Below are 18,513 nucleotides of genomic sequence, written 5' to 3'. Positions count from 1 at the left end.
TACAGGTGTGTTTCCAGACATGGCATAGGGAAACAACAGGACATGTGGATCTTGAGTACCACTTGTAAACTGTGTCTGTTTGGAAGCCAGAGCATAACTGCAATCAAACAGTCATTAGATGATTATTAGGAAACAGGCATTTGTTTAATACAGAGCTTGATGCCAGACAAGTGATGGCTTCCCTATTAATGATGTCACATTCCTATCCTCCCATAACACATTTCTTTCTTTTTGCACTAAAATTGTCCCAAAAGTGGACAAGAAGTTGACCACTTAAATTGCAGAGCAACTATTGCAAGCTTTTTGGTACCTGAAGTGGCTACATCACTGGTGTCATCAGTGACGGGTAATGGTGACCTGTCGGCTCAGCGAACAGAGAGGAAGATGAACATCCTCACCCAGGAGGTGGACAGAGCCTGTGAAGCCTTGCCAGAACCCAACGGCTTGAGGTGGCAGGGCCACGACAGAGATTCGGGTCCAGACGCGGGACTCTGGCAGCCAGCAAGGGGTTAAGTGCAAGGCTGAGTGCGGGGAGAACTAGAGAAGGGCCCACGGCTTCGCAGGGCTGGTACGAGCCGGGGCAGGGCGAGGAGCGGGGCCCAGCCCCGCGGTCCCTCCTCTCCTCTCCGCCGGCCCCACCGGTCGGGGCCGCCGCCAGCCTTAGTCAGAGGAATGTGGGTGGGACTGCCTCCTCCTCCGGCGCCTTAAAAACTCGCTCGGACCGACACGCACGCAGCGTCCCGTCCCAGCGGAGCGTCCCTGGCACGCCGCTCTCCAGCCCAGCCACTCGCGACGCCCGGGCTCACTGGGTGCCCCGCCGGCCGGGCAGGATGGTGGTGTGCGGCCTGGCCTGCTGGAGGTGCCGGTGGCTCCTGCCCCTGCTGCTGGGGCTGGCCATCATCATGGGCATCATCGCCCTGGCTGGCAGGGGCTGGCTGGAGTCCGAGTCGGAGCCCTACGTGCAGCAAGCGTCGCTGTGGGAGAGCTGCACGCGGGGCGAGGAGGACCTCAACTGGAGCTGCCAATCCCTCATGGAGTATGGTAAGCGAGAAGCCTTCCGACGGACCCGCGGCGGTGGCTGGAGATCAGTGGATGCAGTGGGTGCTAACGCCGTGAACGTGCTTCCCACCGCTGTTGTGGAGCAGATGCTTTCTGGGGTGGACTTTCTCTCGCAGGACCAGTACCGATACAGTTTCAGGGGTTAAACCAGTAAAGAAACACTGGTCTAGGCTTCTTCTGAGCAATCTTTTCTATGGGTACAACTCTAAGCCAAAGTGTTGGCATTTTGGTTTTTTTATTAGAAGTTATTTTTCAGCCAAGGTAGGAGAGCCAAATAGCCACAAGTCCCTTCTTCAGTTTGCTTTCTCTCAAGGACCTACCAGGCTGCAGTCCCAGCAGCCTCACCTGGCACCATCCAGCTACCCCTCCCAGTGCCAGTGGTCTTGTACAGCGAGCATGAAGACCTTCATACAGGGTGTCCTATGCAGAACCACACCTGGACAAGAGTAAAATGGTCTTTACTTTCCCAGCCCTCTGGAGGAAGACAGCACCTTAATCTGACCCAACCTGTGGCTATTGGGATGCTTCCTGAGCTGCAGCTTAAAATGGCCTGATACGGGTTTACAGGCAGACAAAAACCATGCTGCTTCCTCTGTGTACTTCTCTGCTGCTCTGGGGCCTAAGTCAAGGGATAATTGTGCCTCTGTTTTAACTTGCTGAGCTGCTTCTGTATCTGGCATAACATTCTTACTGCACACTCCCATTTTCTGTTTTGTTTTGGTTGGATTTATTTTTCCCTTCTAGAATATGTGTGTCTGATTACATCTGGTTCTCCCTCAAACAAAGTATTTCTGGACGAATAAGCAGATCCGCCTTAAGATTCTGGATGAGGGTACTTTGGGGACTGGGAGGCTGGAAGGGTGTGTTTCAGCTGGGAGCTGGGGCTGCTTCCTTATGCAGATCCCTTGCCACCCGAACACGATGGGCTGACTTCCAGAGGCTTTTCATTGCAACACTCCTGTGTAAGCTAAATCCTGAAGATATTGTAAGAGCAGTGGCTTCGTTTCTCAGCCAGGTGATGACTGCAGTTTTTACTGTAGGTGGAAGAAATCTGACTGGTTTGACAAAAATATCTGTCTGCCATGTTAGACAGAGAATAAAGGTAGTGTGAGGTTGCTGACATTTGCATTGCATAGGGAAGAACTGTTAATGCAGTAGAGCTGCTGAAATTTGCTTTGTCCTGTAATGACACTGCTCCTCCTGTCCCTGAGTACTGATGGGTGTGTGTGTTGCGTCAGCCCTGAGCAACTTTCTGCTGTTTTTTTCTAGTTAAACTGTCAGAGAGGAAGAATATCCTTGATTCCACTTATTTAAACCGAAACTTATTTAAATCCTTGGTTTATTTATACCAGCTTGACTATGCCTCTTTTCATTTTCATGACATCAGTGCCCCTGTCTACTCAAATACCATTTATGTCTAGAGACAGGATGTAATGTATGAGTTATTATTTATTTTGCTTCCTTTTTTTCCTATGCTAATTCAATTAGGTTCAAAATAGGTGAGGGCATTTACAAAGGAAAAAAATGCCTAGCAGGCATTTACAGCACTGCTGCAGGAAAATAAAAGTTAATTGAGATGCATAACTTGTGTTTTGCATACAATAACTACTTACACGCTAAGCATCCTGTGCCTCTCCTCCTGATGAAATGAAAACTAAATGTGGGATCCCCATTAATAGAAGGCTCCCTGAGACAGCTTCTTAATTGATCTGCATCTGTATTAAGATGAAGAGAAATAACAGCCAACTCACTTGTTTTAAGTGGGGGGGAGAGGGGCAGGAACAGAGAAAGAAAAAGTGGTAAATTAGAGTGTCTCCTTAACTGCATTGCTTCGGGAGGCACATTTGCAAACACCATGAGAGGAAGAAGTGGAAAGGGAAAAAGAAGAGTAGGATGTCATTTGGTAGGGAGGTGGTGACCATTAGAGCTGGTTTGTGTCTGGGAAATACCTGACTGGCACTGTCTGTATATTATCAAAATGCAGAGCTGCTGTACTGCACTATAATATGACTCAAGATGGCCTAGCCTGGACCATTGCAGGATTACACTGATGACTGTATGTTTAAACCGTATCAGTAAGCCATCAGATCTGGCAAGGATTGTTTGCAATGTGGTTACTTGGAGAGAGAGGTTGTCTTTACAATCATGAGGCTGTAAGTTTAGGAGCAATCTTTGTGGGTGATTGTGTCCACTGCTCCCTGTGACTTTGCTCTGAATTGTCACTAAAAGATGGGTGTGTATGTGTGCCATAGAGGTGATCCCATAGAAATGAATTTTCTTGTACTGCTAAGAGCCAGTTGGTAAGGGAAGCATTCACCTGGATCCTTACTAAGGGGAGGGTGGGAGGGGAAGGAAAAAAATAAAAGAGGAAATAAAACCCCAAAACTTGGAACATTAAAGTAGGAGCCCAGCCTTTGTGAATCATGTCTCACTGCTCCTGTGTCCCAAGGAGCATGGACTTTGATACCACATATTATTGGTGGAGCTGTGTGCATGTGTCGACTTCACTGAGGGGGCAGGTATAAATAAGGAATGTTACATGTACACTTATTTTTTCCAGTATACCTCTTTTCAGGCATTCTTCTGTCTGATTCTTGATGCCAAGATGTACTAGAGGCTAACTTAGCTCACTGTGTCAGCTGAGTGCAGGCACTTGGAAAATGCTAGTGGCAGAGGTATGGCAGTTGGTGTCCCTGAATACACCCAAAAAACCCATTTACTGCACCTCTCTAATAAAAGATCCCAGTGAGCAGGTGAGGTTGGTGTCCTTGCCAGTGGACTTTTCTGGCACCCCAGGCACTTACACAGCGAGCAACACAGAGATGTTAAAAGTAGGATTCTGCCTCTCCTGAGCTCCTGGCTGAAGTAGCTGAAGGGAAGTTTGTACTACTAGGCTTTTATTTAATGTTTGGTAGTATAGCAACTGGTTTTCCTGCACTCCTAAAGCCAAACCATATTCCCAGTATTAAATCCCAGCCAGCCCTGGCAGCTAACCTTTGATTCTGACCTGTGCCATGCTCACTGTGGGTATGCACATAGCTTCCCTTCACCAGTCACGCTACCATAGAATTTTGCACATTGTGTGAGCAAGAAAATACTACTGACAGCATTCTCTTGCTTGCAGTCCACCATTCCTCTGTTTCCTCAACAAAAGCAAGTGTTTTTTGGTGTTCCATGTAATGGTCTTTCAAGGCCAAGGAAAAATTGCTACTAGCATTTATATGCAGAAAAACATTAACTGCAGAGTAAAAACATACCTCATTGATGCAAGTCATGGGAAAAACTTCTGTCTTAAGATTCCAGTTTTTAACAAACTGACAAACTAGCTTCTGCTTTTGTGAGTAAGTGCATAAAGATGAGAAAGGCTTATAGCTTCAAACTCTGTAGCAGTCCATCCTCCTGCTAGGCAGTTTTCCCTGTCCTTCTATTCATTTCTAAAGGGAAATATAGGTTTAAACATAGAATCGTAGAATGGTCTGGGTTGGAAGGGACCTCTGAAGGTCATCTAAGTCCAACCCTCCCTACAGTCAGCAGTGACATCCACGACTAGACCAGGCTGCCCAAAGCCTTGTCGAGCCTTAAATATCCTACCCTCTATAGCTTCTGTCTCCTCTCTGGTGAGGCTGAGGTGTGGCTGAATAAAATCAGGAAATACACCTAACACTTAGGCTCTCTTGCCCTTTTTTTAATTTCATCATGTTGCTGGTTCTCATCAACTCTTAAATAATCCTGACTCCTCCTAGCTATTTGCATGATAACATTTGCAGCTTAGTTTCTTTCCATAGTCATCATTAATCAAGCTATGTAATGAAAGTCTTAATCCTTCCTAATAATTATAGACCTTCAGTGCCCAAATACTGGTTTTGTTTGTTTTGTTTTTTCTCTTTTTTTTTGTCTTTTAGATGTCCTTTAAACACCACCTAATTGATCAATGCTTTTCTGCTGATTAGATGCAGACCTGGGAAGCTGACCTGGGAAGTGATGATACCTCCAACTGTTCTTGTTCTTATCTGCTCTTCTGTTTATGTAGCCCCTAATTGTTGTGATGTTGTTGTTTGATTTCATAAACAGACATCATGTTTATGCCTATTCTGAGTCCCTTTGCCAAATGCAGGGATTCTCCCTCGCCCTCCCTCTCCTTCCCTCGCCCTCCCTCTCCTTCCCTCGCCCTCCCTCTCCTTCCCTCGCCCTCCCTCTCCTTCCCTCGCCCTCCCTCTCCTTCCCTCGCCCTCCCTCTCCTTCCCTCGCCCTCCCTCTCCTTCCCTCGCCCTCCCTCTCCTTCCCTCGCCCTCCCTCTCCTTCCCTCGCCCTCCCTCTCCTTCCCTCGCCCTCCCTCTCCTTCCTTCTCTTTCTTGTGACTACAAGGTACTTCTGGGAACAAACCAGCTAGACACTTAAGTTCATCTGTCTTTCTATGAGTGTGAACAGGTCTGGCTGGCTCTTAGGCAGCAAACAGTGAATGAGAGGATCTTGCAAAAGGAGACAGGAGAACTGGGTGCTTTTGAGGCCTCAGTCAGCAATCAGGAGGCCCCAGGAGGAAAAGTAGCTGTGAAAGCCTGATTTGATGGATGTGAGAATGAGGGGGATCCTGCATGGAGAAAATCCAGCTTCAGTCAGAGCCCTGCAGCAGCTCTGCTGCTGAAAGCTTTGTGTGTTGATGAGCATCACAATGGTTTATGTGGGAAGAGAGCATGTCAGGGCTGCATGCTCCTTTCCATGCTTGTAAGGGTGCAGTCTCCCACCCCAACCTCTTCCATCAGTCACTTATTAAAAGACTTCTGCTCTTTTGAGATTTTGCTTACATTATGTGTACCTATACAAGTCCAGAGCTTTTTGTTGCTTTTCCTGTGACTCCTGTGGCAGGCTGGCCTTTTGATGGCTGTTGTCTTGTCCAGCCCGGAGCAGACCCATGCAGCACTCAGGCCAGCACATACGACTCGGGCTTTGTCAGTATCTATCTGCCAATAACTACCATTGGAGAAGAGAGGAGAGAAAGGTATGGATGGAGTCACCAGCCTCAAGCTCTGTCACATGAGCACAAAACTTATTGAATTTCAAAATGGTTGTGCCTTACTACCACCCTGTTTCTGAAGACCTGAAACAAAACTTGGCTTGATATTAATCTTCCTGACAAGACAACTCCTACAGCTATGTGTCATCATTTTCATATCACCAGAGACAAGAAAATAAAACACTGTGAGCAGAGCTGGTCTGACCTGTATCCAGAAGCTTGCCACACTTGTAAATTAAGCACAGTGGATACAGAAATAGCAGAGAGAGCAAAGGGGATTTTCTGTCTCACATGTCCTCCAATTGTGTTTATGTTGCACGAAACTTCAAGGTGTTGAACCTGAAAGTTATCAGGCAGTTAAAATCAGCTTGGCTTCCCACATTGTGCCAGTAGATATAATACATCTGAAAGGGAATGCTCTTTGATAGCTAAGTGTTTCTTCTTCATGTGTGCCTGTTTTTAATAGAGTAAATAACAATAAGTAGTATTCTTAGGTCATTTAGTCTGAATCACTTTACCTGGACTGGCTGTGTACAGTGGTTAAATATCTCTTTATAGTAGTTATCCCTAGATAAATCCCATGGTGGAGACAATATCCAGTACCTGTGTTAGGTAGGTCAGAGAATAATTTGTATGAAAAGATTCTATCAGACCACTGATGTAGCCTTAATTTCTAGATGCTCACAAGGTGTCCTCCTTCCCTTGTCACCCTGCAGCACATTTTTTTAGGGAAGGGGTATGAAACATGCAAAAATAGCTGATGGAGAACTAATCTGAAAAGTTTTTGCTGTCTTGAGTAGCTCAAAGAAGGGAGAGGAGAAAGAAGCCCCTTTTTCTTATCCTTTTTATGTTGGCATGTCTCTTCAGGTGGCAATGTGCTGAGATCTGGCTGACAGACAGCTGTTGTTTTTCACTTTTGGTGTTGTAATAAGGGGGAAAGAAACCAGTTCAGGCTGACTTAATGAAAATAGCTGTATGTATAACAATGCTTTGCTTTCAGAGAGAAAAGTGATGTATATAGTAGAGGTGTCTGAGATATTTTTACTGCATCCTCTCTATCATATTACTAGGTTTTCCCCATTTACACAAATAGAGTGAGTTCAGTTGGAGGATTTAAACTCTTTAGGTAAAGACTCTCTGCCTCACTGTCCTTTTCCACTTAGTTCTTGCACAGAAAGAATGGAGGCTGCATGGAAAATAGGATGTCTCCTTAGTTGCTTCAGCTGTGTAGGAACAGACAACTCTAATGAAAGAAATTTTGTTTGGAAACCATTCTGACCTAGATCTTGCTGCTCCCTTTATTACGTTAGAGGGAGCTCGGGATCTGACCCTGCCTCTGTCTGGATGTGTGAAAGTAGAAACCTATGTTATGCAGATGTGGGATGTGAACTGTGATGACAGCTGACTGGAAAACAAAGCCCTCTCCTGTATGGTTTAGCCTATGTGGGCAGGTTCCTCCAGGGCAGGAACACCTTTGCTTGTCTTTGTTTGCATTGGGCTCACCTGAAATCTTCCTTGTTTTTTAAAGAGGACAGGCTGTGGCCATAATGAGAGCCTCTTCACAAGCCCCTCTTACTGCAAAAGTTGAATTGCTGCTGTTTTTCTGGGAGGTTTTTTTTGCCTTTGCTCTGGTCTGTGGTAGGTGAATTCTGGGTGCTGGTGCTGTTTCGCTTCTATAAGGCCATTTGCTTTGTGCCTGAGCCTCTCCAGCCTGCAGTTGCTTGAGCCCAGGAATATACACCACTCCAGCCCACCAGATGTCAAAGTAATGATTCTAAGAGTCCTTATTCACTTTACCTCAGATTCTGCTTTCTCCTCCACCTGATACATCTTAGCTGTTTCTATTTTTTTTTTCAGCTATGAATAGATGCTTGTCTTCAAAATCTTTCTTCTTGCTATCACTCACTTCAGCTTTTCCAAATCTATTTCTTTTTGGTTGTGCTAATTTTCCTCTGCATGCATTATTCTTGTTATCAACAAGCAGGTAAGAAGCTGTACGCCGACAGCACTATTATTTCACAGCAGTCATCTCCGGTGGTAGCAACCCTCATCTGCTCTCATACTTGCCCATGCATGGAAGTGGCTTTGGAAACTTGCATGTTGAACAGGAATGGTAACAATAAAGTACATTCTAGATGGTTGTGTGCCCTGTCTGCTCAGATGTGAGTCTCTTACAGATACGGAGTCTGGAGGTGTTACCTCTATAACCATGCTGTACTATATCCCTCTTTTCACCAGGACAAGTTAGCAGACAGGGAGTTCTGTGCTGTGACACCAATGGTGGTGTCTCTGCTCTGAAGCTATGTGTTTTGGAGGCATCCAGTATTGCTTTGGCATAAGGCACTCTTCTTACAGTAAAGGATTTCAATAAAAAATGATTAAAGGAAACCAAAGACCTGCAATGACTTAGTTCAGTACACTACTGTGTATAATGTCTTTCTTGTTTTCTTTTCAAGGATGGGGGAGAGCAGCAGCTGCCACATACCTCGTTGGCTTTGTGATCCTGGTCATCTGTTTTGCCCTTGCAGTCATTGCGTTCTCAATTGAGATACTCCGCTTCAACTTTGTGCGAGGAATTGGAGGCTTGCTCTTTGTTGTTGGTAAGGCTGGGCACAAATACATGGTTATTTTAGATCTAAAAAAGGTGTCAGCAGAAAAATGTGCTGGATGGAGCCTCCTTAATGAAATAAGCTTTGTCTGATTTGTGACTCATTTTCATAGGGAACAAGGGAAGGTTGATTTACGCTCTGAGAAGATAAGAGTTAATGAAGCTCCAGTGACCTTTGTCAGTTAGCACTTTCCCAAAAGCATGCTAAGACTTAGGAGCTGAGAGTTCTGGAATCTTCTTAGCTTCCTGAGGGGAGGAGGAGTGACTGGGCTATGGTACAAGTGGGAGTTAACTGGCTCTGCAGGGATCGCAGTGCCACAGAGCTGGTCACAGCATGCAGGTATTTGCCTTAGCAACTTGGGAATGTCAGCTGTAGCTGTTGCAGTCAGATAGGCAGATGGGAATCTGCCTTGGCTAGAAGTCACATATCTTTGCAAGAGTGCAGATTTGAGTGTAGAACTGAAGCTAATCCTTACCTATCTTAAAAGTATACACAGTTATCTCCAGTACCTTTTATTAGTGGGAAATGTAATACATTGATTGCCATATACTACTGGTTTGTTTTCTTTCTTTCTCTAGCTGCTTTCCAGATCATTGGCCTGGTCATCTACCCAGTAAAATTCACAGAAGAAATACAACTGACAGGAGATAATATGTTCAGCTGGGCTTATGGCTTTGGTTGGGCCAGCACTGTTGTTGTAATAGGTTGTGCTTTCTTCTTCTGCTGCCTCCCCAACTGGGAAGATGAAGTCCTGGGAAACATCAAGCCTACATATTACTACTCCTCCCCAGAGAGAGCACCATATTTAAATTGAAAGACTAAATCCACAGTCAACTGTCAAAGCAACAGAGGAGCATTTATGATGTAAATTTGGTGCCTTTGTAGGAGACCAAAGAAAATTGACCATATTTCTCCAAATTATTTCTTGATAGTCCTGGTAATAAATTAGTAAAAATGTCACATCTTTCAGCAAATAGCTTTTACCTGAGGTATTGTTTATGTGTTCTTGGGTCAATTCTGTTTGGGTGGCATACTTGCTCCTCTCTTCCAGCTACCTGAGTCATCCTTATTTTATTCAAACATTTGCTTATGAATAAAGATGTAGGGTTTCAGGTGTGGAAAGGAAGAGGCAGGATTTTGAGCAACCCATTAGAGGGACCTGCAAATTATTGTTTTCACCTCTGGTAAAATTGCCTTAAAGGGAACTAGGAAAAACAACCTTCCAAAAAATGCTTTTTGTTCCACCAAAATCAGTCCCAAGGAAGGAACTTCCCTAAAGACTATTGTGGTCACTTGCTGCCTGAGGATCTCTTCTTATTCCTGTCTTTGGACTATTGTTATTAGGTATTTGAATCAAAGGGAGAACAAAACTTATCTTTATTTTCCACCAGTTGATGCTTTTGGATGGAGATGTCATCTAAAGCGTGGAGCTGGTTTGTAAAACAGTGGCTAGTGTAAAACTTACTGGTATTTTTGTGGCCACTGCAGGACTTGTGATGGAACTACATATAATTTAATATACACTGTCCCAGAGAAAATGAACTTTCAGGTACTGAACTACATAGATTTTTACATGGTATATGAGGGATTTAGAAAATATCTTTGAGTAGCAGCAAAGTTTCTTTGTCACTGCAGTGTTTTCAGTATCACCTCTGCTTTGGAGCGAAATCTTAGCACAGGTATTAAAAACCTCCAAAAGTTTCTAAGGCATGCTGTAGGTACCCCAGAGTTTAATAAACTTGGGGATGCTTTGTGAGTCATTAGGGGTAGCAGGTGAAAATAGAAAAGCAGCTCTGTGAGCAATTTGTGTATGTGAACTTCACACAGATACCTGTCTCAGGGAGTAATTGAGCTTGTGTTTCTGGAGCCAGCAATTCCAAATAAATAGCCCAGTGAGGCAGAGCTGTGTCTGTTGGTCATGGACCTGCAGCAGTTTACAGCAGGTGTAATTGCAGTCTAAATTTTCTCAGAGCTTTCTTCATCTGGGGAAGATGGAAGAGGCTCTTTTGTGGATATCCTCTTCCAGTAATGGGGCAAGTGGCTCTAGGGGAGACAGATTTCTGATGGGAAAGCAAATGCTGCATTTTATAAAGCAGCTGGAGACTTAATTTCTTACTTTCATGAACCCAGTACTTCGGAGAGGGTAAGTGTGTGGCTACATGTATTCATGCACATGTGCAAAGTAGGACTTGCAAAGCATTAACCAGCATTCTGTAAAACTGAAGTAATCTGGAACTAAGCTTTTTCAATGCCCAATGTTTCTTGTATTATATATTGTATAGCTTTCTGTTTTGTAGTAGCTTTTCTAATTTAGTAATCTGATGCATTGCATGTGATTCAGGTCTCTTCCAGGCCTGTGTTTTAGAACTTTACAGAATGTAAACATCTGCAGACTTAACTGTTACAAGCTCAGTTGTGGCATATGCAATCGACTGTACTTCTTGCTGAAGAATAGAATCCTGTGACAAATATGTTTGGGTTTTGTTGTTTAGTTGTGGTTTTCTTGTTTGGTATGGGTTGTTTTTTTTTCTTTGGTTGGTTGTTTTTTTGTTTGTTTCCTTTCCTGTACAGTACTGCCTGGCAGGGAATCTCTGTAGACTTAGCTGTATCATGAGTAATGATAGCACCTACTTTTCTGGTGAATTCAAAACATAGCAAAGAATCCCAAGTCTGGAAAATCCTTGCACTGCTAAAGCTGAGAAGAAGAAAAGATTTAAGAAAATGGAGGCCCTTCCTAAAAAGAGGGGGGATGGTGTGGTGATAGGGTGCAGCACAACTTAAGTCTTTGGTATGTTTTTGGTTTTTTAATAAGCACTGTTGTAACTTGTCAAAAAAGCACAAATGTAAAATAAACTTGTCTCTGAATGTACTGGGAAGGGTAGAGGCATAACCAGCATGTTACACAATTAAGATGTTCAGGAGAAAGCTATTGCATATAGTCATTGATTGCTCTCAAGTGATACTGATGTATGTGGCATTGCACTGTGGTGGCTTCATTAAACCTATCGTAACTGATGGTTGTTGAAACATGGTGTTTGTGGTTCATGGATTCATTTCATAAACTTAAGCAAAGAGTCATTCTTTCCCTTAACATGAAAATCACTATCCATGAAATGTTGGGTTAATAAAATGGAGTTAAGGATCATATCCAGGAGGCAACAGCTTCATTTTCAAGTCAAATAAGCTTGAGTATACACTGCAAAACATATTTGTGTTCTGTCATTGGAAGTGCCAGGCATAGAAATGTTGTTGCTAAGCCAAAACCTCTTAAATGCATCACAACTTGAGGGAAAAGTACATAAACTGTTACATGGTGTCTCAGGCATGGGAAGCATGTTCTCTTTTTAATCAAAACTGTGTCACATCCCTTTCTTCTGCTGTTTGAGAACTTCGAATAGTGAGAAAAGATGGATCTCCTAATTTCAGTGGAAGGCTACAATTCTCTCATTAGAAACCTTTCAATCTTGATCCTCCAGATTATGCATGACCTTCATACAGCCCAGCGCTAGTGGCAGTCTGTATCTTGAACAACTTTTCTCTCTGTTTTTACAGAGAGCTTGTCTTCTGCAGGGCACTGCTGCTTTAAACCAGCCTGTGGCTTTTGATTTCCAAAAGGCAGGTTCACCCCTCTCCTGATTTCAACAGATGTCCTTCTCCTTAAATATCTTAGTTTTAAAACACACCGCCTTGGATTCTGGCAGCTTAGAAATATAGAATCATAGAATCAGTAAGGTTGGAAAAGACCTCAAAGATCATCAAGTCCAACCTGTCACCCAAGACCGCATGACTACTCAACCATGGTACCAAGTGCCACGTCCAATCCCCTCTTGAACTCCTCCAGGGATGGTGACTCCACCACCTCCCTGGGCAGCACATTCCAATGGCTAACAACTCTCTCTGTGAAGAACTTTCTCCTCACCTCGAGTCTAAACTTCTCCTGGTGCTGCTTGAGACTGTGTCCTCTTGTTCTGGTGCTGGTTGCCTGGGAGAAGAGACCAACACCTTCCTGGCTACAACCACCTTTCAGGTAGTTGTAGACAGCAATGAGGTCTCCCCTGAGCCTCCTCTTCTCCAGCTTGCATGGGGTTTTTAATTTTTGTTGGTTGGGGTCTTTTTTTCCCTCTCCTGTACTTGTAATTTTAAATACACAATTAGGGAAGATATTTTTGTTCCTTTAAGATTTTTCTAAATGCTTTGAAGATCATTTTAGTCTTGTTTACCCACCAGTCTGTATTCAACTGCTGCCTAAATCTGTACTCATTGAACTCCACTGAATAACTCCAATCAGCTTCAGGCTGCAGGGTCACTAGGTCTAACCCAACCCTCAAGAAATAAGGGCATTTTGAAAGAATCCAAGTATGCTTAGCTTTCATCTCAGGGGAAGTTATAAGCAATCAAAAATGTGTGTGACTGGGTGCCAGAGAAGGCTAATTGACCTGAATGGGATGATTGATGTTAAAATCTCATGGACGTAGGAAACAGCTGCCACCTTCCACTGGGATTTTGTATTTTCATATTGTATTGATGTAACAAGTGAGTAATCTTTCAGACAATTCCTTGACAAGGATTCTTAAGTGTTCACCTGACCTTTACATCCTGCACCTAAGGACTTTTGAACCTAGAATACATAAATAAGACAGTGTAGCAACAGATCGTTCAGGGTAATTGTTGTGGTGAGTGCTATAGAAATGAAAACGCCCTTGTGTTAACAAGAAAGCTTGCACACACACACACAGTTGCTTAGCTCACTGAGCACTTATGAATAAAGAATGAACCAAACACATGTATCAGTGGAAACCAAAATGCTTTAGGAGGTACACAGCAGCCAAGAGAGCAGCGGTACTGGTCCCACAATGCAGAGCAGTGATGGGTACTGGCAATGTGGAACAGCACCTTGAAAAGAAACTTTTTTGATGTCAGTAGGTGAGGTTGTACAGATTTTATAATGAATGTGGGAGACAATATTCATAAGCAGAATAAAGTATAATCAAATGTGGAGGATGTGTCTGCCAAAAACAGGGAAGTTGAGTTTCTGAATGTGATTCCTCTAACAGTTGTCTACATAGGAGTAGTGAAATCTATGTGCAATGAGTTCATAGCACCTGGGATATGTCAGTGCTACTGCATGGGTACAGCAGTTTATATGTGCAGTTCCTACTGACCACAAATGTGTTGATATTGCTGTGCATGTGCAGAGTATTTGTAAGAGAGGTCTGATGCATCCATGGTGCTGGGCTGTGCTGGTACAGTAAGCAGACCTTTAAGCAGTCTGGGGTTTCTGGGCATCTAAAGGTATGGGGCCAATCTGCTGCAGCTATGGAACTCAACATCTAGAAACTCCAGGCAAAACCCCAATGCCCTTAATTCTTACCTCTATAAAATCATATTTAAATTATGTGGGAGTCATTGGAATAATCCAAAGGTGCTTTTTATTAGGATTTCTGAGTATCTAAATTTAATTAGGCTATATTTTATATTTTATAATTATCATTTATAATTAGGACTGTAGCAGAAAGCACACAGTCATATCTAACATTAGAATATAACTATAAACATCATGAGTACATAATGATGTATTGTAAGCATCATGCATTACAGTATCACAGTATCACAGTATAACTAAGGTTGGAAGAGACCCCAAGGATCATCGAGTCCAACCTGTCCCAACAGACCTCACGACTAGACCATGGCACCAAGTGCCACGTCCAATCTCCCCTTGAACACCTCCAGGGATGGCGACTCCACCACCTCCCTGGACAGCCCATTCCAAAGACGAACGACTCGCTCAGTGAAGAACTTTTTCCTCACTTCGAGTCTAAACCTCCCCTGGCACAGCTTGAGACTGTGTCCCCTTGTTCTGGTGCTGGTTGCCTGGGAGAAGAGACCAACCCCTTCCTGGACACAACCACCCTTCAGGTAGTTGTAGAGGGCAATGAGGTCACCCCTGATCCTTCTCTTCTCCAGGCTAAACAATCCCAGCTCCCTCAGCCTCTCCTCATAGGGGTTGTGCTCAAGGCCTCTCACCAGCCTTGTTGCCCTTCTCTGGACACATTCAAGTGTTTCAATGTCCTTCTTAAACTGAGGGGCCCAGAACTGGACACAGTACTCAAGGTGTGGCCTAACCAATGCAGAGTACAGGGGCACAATGACCTCCCTGCTCCTGCTGGCCACACTATTCCTAATACAGGCCAGGATGCCATTGGCCCTCTTGGCCACCTGGGCACACTGCTCATTGTATAATATAATATAACACTGAACATTGTATAATATAATTAATAAATACAAATGTTTCTGTGAATTATATTCCTCATGAGTCCATCTTTGCAGGATGGGATCATATTTACCAGAAAGTCTGGTAGGACTACTGGTTGTTATTAGTTTAGAGGGATATGGGCAACACATACTATTTTCCACAGATATCTCTGTGTATACAGAATATTTTACAAGTATTAAAAACTGCTAAGTGTCAAGGGATTACCTTGGAAATCAGTGTTCCCTAGGTTTGACAAGGCCCAGGAAGGTGTGGAATGAGCACTCACACGAAACTGTGAGCCTAAAAAACAGCTAACTCCTATCCGCCAGTGTGCTACTCTGAGAAATGATCATGGATTAAAGTACACAGTCTCAGGCTGTGCCAGGGGAGGTTTAGGCTGGAGGTTAGGAGGAAGTTTTACACAGAGAGAGTGATTGCCCGTTGGAATGGGCTGCCCGAGGAGGTGGTGGGGTCGCCATCGCTGGGGGTGTTCAGGAGGAGACTTGACAGGATGCTTGGTTGGTTGCACGGTTTAGTTGATTAGGTGGTGTTGGATGATAGGTTGGACGCGGTGATCTTGAAGGTCTCTTCCAACCTGGTTTATACTATTCTATTCTACATGAGCTGACTGTCAGTCTTGAATAAACACAGAGGCATATAATTGGGTCAGGAGCCGATGTGTGGCCATTACAATCCCTTTTTTCAGTAAATAACCTATTTTAAGGGTATCAATATTCTAACAATCCTGCAGGACAAGAAATAAGCAGAACATACAATGAAAAAGGAACTTAGATGGATTGTGATACTTGGAAATGAATTTCTGTTCTGATTTGATTTGCAACAGACAGACAAAACAACTTGCAAAGCAGAACCTGGGCAAATAATAATTTGCATTCTGTATTCTGTATCACGACAATAGGAAAAGCTTAAAGTGTTGCTAGGAGACCACCATTTTAATTTCAGAATGCTTCTCAAATTAATTCCATGTCAAATATTTTAAAGTGAAGAGGTCATTCCCATAACATGTTTTGGTTTCAGCAAAATCTTACTTTCGCCTGGAGAATCTTAACATGAAAACTCATGGCCTAAACTCATAAAGATAAGCCTGGTATGCATGTCTTATCTGTAAATCTTAAGTGCTTAAAGGAGTAGCTGGTGCTGTTCCAAACTAACCCATAAGGCACAATAATAGAAGCCATTTCTTTGACAGAGTAGGTAAGTAGGAAAGTAGGAAAGGTGTGGCCCCTGGGAGCTGGCTATGTAAGGCTGTGTTTATTCCTCTCCTTAGGCATCTGAGCTATGTGTTTTACAAGGAGTTGCTGTCAGGATCCACTATAACAGGACAACTATTTAGTTAGCTAGCTATGGCACAGAGAAGTTGTGAGGCCCCAAGCAATTAGTTTAAATAAAATTATTGCATATGTAGAACAGCACTGTGCTGTACCATTTCATCTGCTTACACACAATTCCATAAAAACCTGGTTTGCAACATGCTTCATATGTGTCCACCAGAGAGCTTGTGCTCCTACCGGTCATCTGAGGAAGTCACAGACCCCCCACAATGGTTACAAATGTCCAGAAGCCATCTCAACTGGTATCTGTGCAGTGGTTTTACAGACACCCTTGATTTCAGCCGTTTGCCTGGGGAGTTGTCAACCAAACTCACCAAACTTCTACAGAGCATTGTTAAGAAATAATTGGGGATTAAACCTTACTCCAGTAAAGAGTCTATCATAAAGAAACCATGTTTTGGGGGAAAAATAGCTGAAAACTAAATCCACTCTCAGGCACACAGAGAGTTTTCCTAATTTGTGTTTTCCTGTCAGACTTGAATTTTTGACATAAATAGCAATCCTGGATGCAGCCTCATGTTTGTGATTGGCTGTTAAAAATTGCTCTTGCAATAGTCCTTTGGTTTTGCACATTTATCATCCCTGAAGGAAGGAAGAAACTGACTTTTAAGCCTAAGAATTTGTCTCATCAAGGCAGGCCTCCTTTACAGACAAGAGTCACAAGTGCTACATTGTGGGGTGAGCTTTGGAGGTCCAAGAGCAAGCCCTTCCTGCATGGCTTTTCCATCTTGCTAAGAATCTCAACAAAATTGCATGGAAACTCTCCTCCAAGCCAGTGAACAAAGAAGGTCTCAAACATCTGCAGAGCTTTCCTGTGCTGCATGAGGTAGATAGTAGAAGACTTTCCCAGACACATGGTAGCAGGACTTAGAGCTGACCACTCCCAGGTCACCATAAGTGTCACAGACACGCCTCAGTGTCCAGCAACCATGGAAGAGTCCCTCAGAAAGGCCTAGCATGTGGGAAATGACAAAAATCTCATCTGGCTTCATTTTCTCAGGACATGGGGGTATAGGTTGACAGTGGTCTGAACATGAGCCAGCAGTATGCCCAGGTGGCCAAGAAGGCCAATGGCATCCTGGCCTGCAACAGAAATAGTGTGGCCAGCAGGAGCAGGGAGGTCATTCTGCCCCTGTAGTCAGCACTGGTTAGGCCACACCTTGAGTACTGTGTCCAGTTCTGGGCCCCTCAGTTTAGGAAGGAGGTTAAGTTGCTGGATCGTGTCCAGAGAAGGGCAACAAAGATGGTGAGGGGTTTGGAGCACAACCCCTATGAGGAGAGGCTGAGGGAGCTGGGGTTGTTTAGCCTGGCAAAGAGGAGGCTCAGGGGAGACCTTATTGCCACCTACAACTACCTGAAAGAAGGTTGTAGCCAGGTGGGGGGTCAGTCTCTTCTCCCAGGCAACCAGTGACAGAACAAGAGGACACAGTCCTAAGCTGTGCCAGGGGAGGTTTAGGCTGGATGTTAGGAAGAAGTTCTTCCCAGAAAGAGAGATTGGCCATTGGAATGGACTGCCCAGGGAGGTGGTGGAGTCACCATCACTGAAAGTGTTTAAAATAAGGCCGGTGAGGCACTTAGTGCCATGGTTTAGTTGATTAGATGGTGTTGGGTGATAGGTTGGACTTGATGATCTCAAAGGTCTTTTCCAACCTGGTTAATTCTGTATTCTGTATTTTACCCCTTTGGCATCTAGAGGCACTTTTCAGCATTTACTTACTTTGAATGAAATATTAGTTACATCGAGAGCTCTGTTGTCTTGGCGCTGAGGTGATACAGGTCTCAGAAAGTGACTATGAGGTACAACTCAGCCCGTGTAATATCTGCCTGAGTTGCATCACTGTATATGCTGTGGTTATAACAATAACTGCCAAGCAGTTGCAAAGCAAGGCAAAGCCCTCTCCAAAGGGAATTGGGAGATTGGCATAATCAGAAATAAAATGTTACCTGTAGTTGTAAATGGATTAATAAAGATAATAATAATAGCCATAAGATGTATGATAGCTCATGCAGAAAGTATTTCTTAATTGCTCAGTGTGCCTTCTTAGATGTAAGATAGCACACAAGAGAACAGATGATAAAATAATCTTAGCAAAGCCTGTGAAAACCAAACTCTGGAGACTTCTTGTTTGTAAGTGGTATAAATATCAGACAATGAAAATGTACTTTCTGCAAGTGCCATGAACATGCACCACAGTTGGTCAGCCCACATCAATCCAGTCAATAAAGCTC

At 43.8% G+C, this 18,513-nt stretch overlaps 1 protein-coding gene across 1 annotated transcript; it reads left to right on the top strand.

Moving 5' to 3' along the window:
• The first annotated feature begins 705 nt into the window (after positions 1-705).
• Positions 706-10,215, top strand: LOC104300727 (p53 apoptosis effector related to PMP-22). Its single transcript, XM_009901045.2, has 3 exons — positions 706-1,041; positions 8,527-8,670; positions 9,258-10,215. Exons 1-3 carry the CDS (start codon positions 831-833, stop codon positions 9,491-9,493), a joined length of 591 nt encoding a protein of 196 aa, XP_009899347.2. The 5' UTR covers positions 706-830; the 3' UTR covers positions 9,494-10,215.
• Positions 10,216-18,513: the final 8,298 nt, after the last annotated feature.

This window comes from Dryobates pubescens, chromosome 6, assembly GCF_014839835.1.
Source record: "Dryobates pubescens isolate bDryPub1 chromosome 6, bDryPub1.pri, whole genome shotgun sequence".
Classification (NCBI taxonomy): domain Eukaryota; kingdom Metazoa; phylum Chordata; class Aves; order Piciformes; family Picidae; genus Dryobates; species Dryobates pubescens.
The sequence above is the reverse complement of the archived record's forward strand: the minus strand, read 5'-3'. Positions and strand labels throughout refer to the sequence as shown.

Excerpts from the sequence above, each read along its gene's own strand:
- LOC104300727 (XM_009901045.2), top strand. The coding sequence starts at position 831 with ATGGTGGTGTGCGGCCTGGCCTGCTGGAGGTGCCGGTGGCTCCTGCCC. Across the intron at positions 1,042-8,526 it reads CCAATCCCTCATGGAGTATG|GATGGGGGAGAGCAGCAGCT; the intron begins GTAAGCGAGAAG and ends TTTCTTTTCAAG. Across the intron at positions 8,671-9,257 it reads AGGCTTGCTCTTTGTTGTTG|CTGCTTTCCAGATCATTGGC; the intron begins GTAAGGCTGGGC and ends TTCTTTCTCTAG.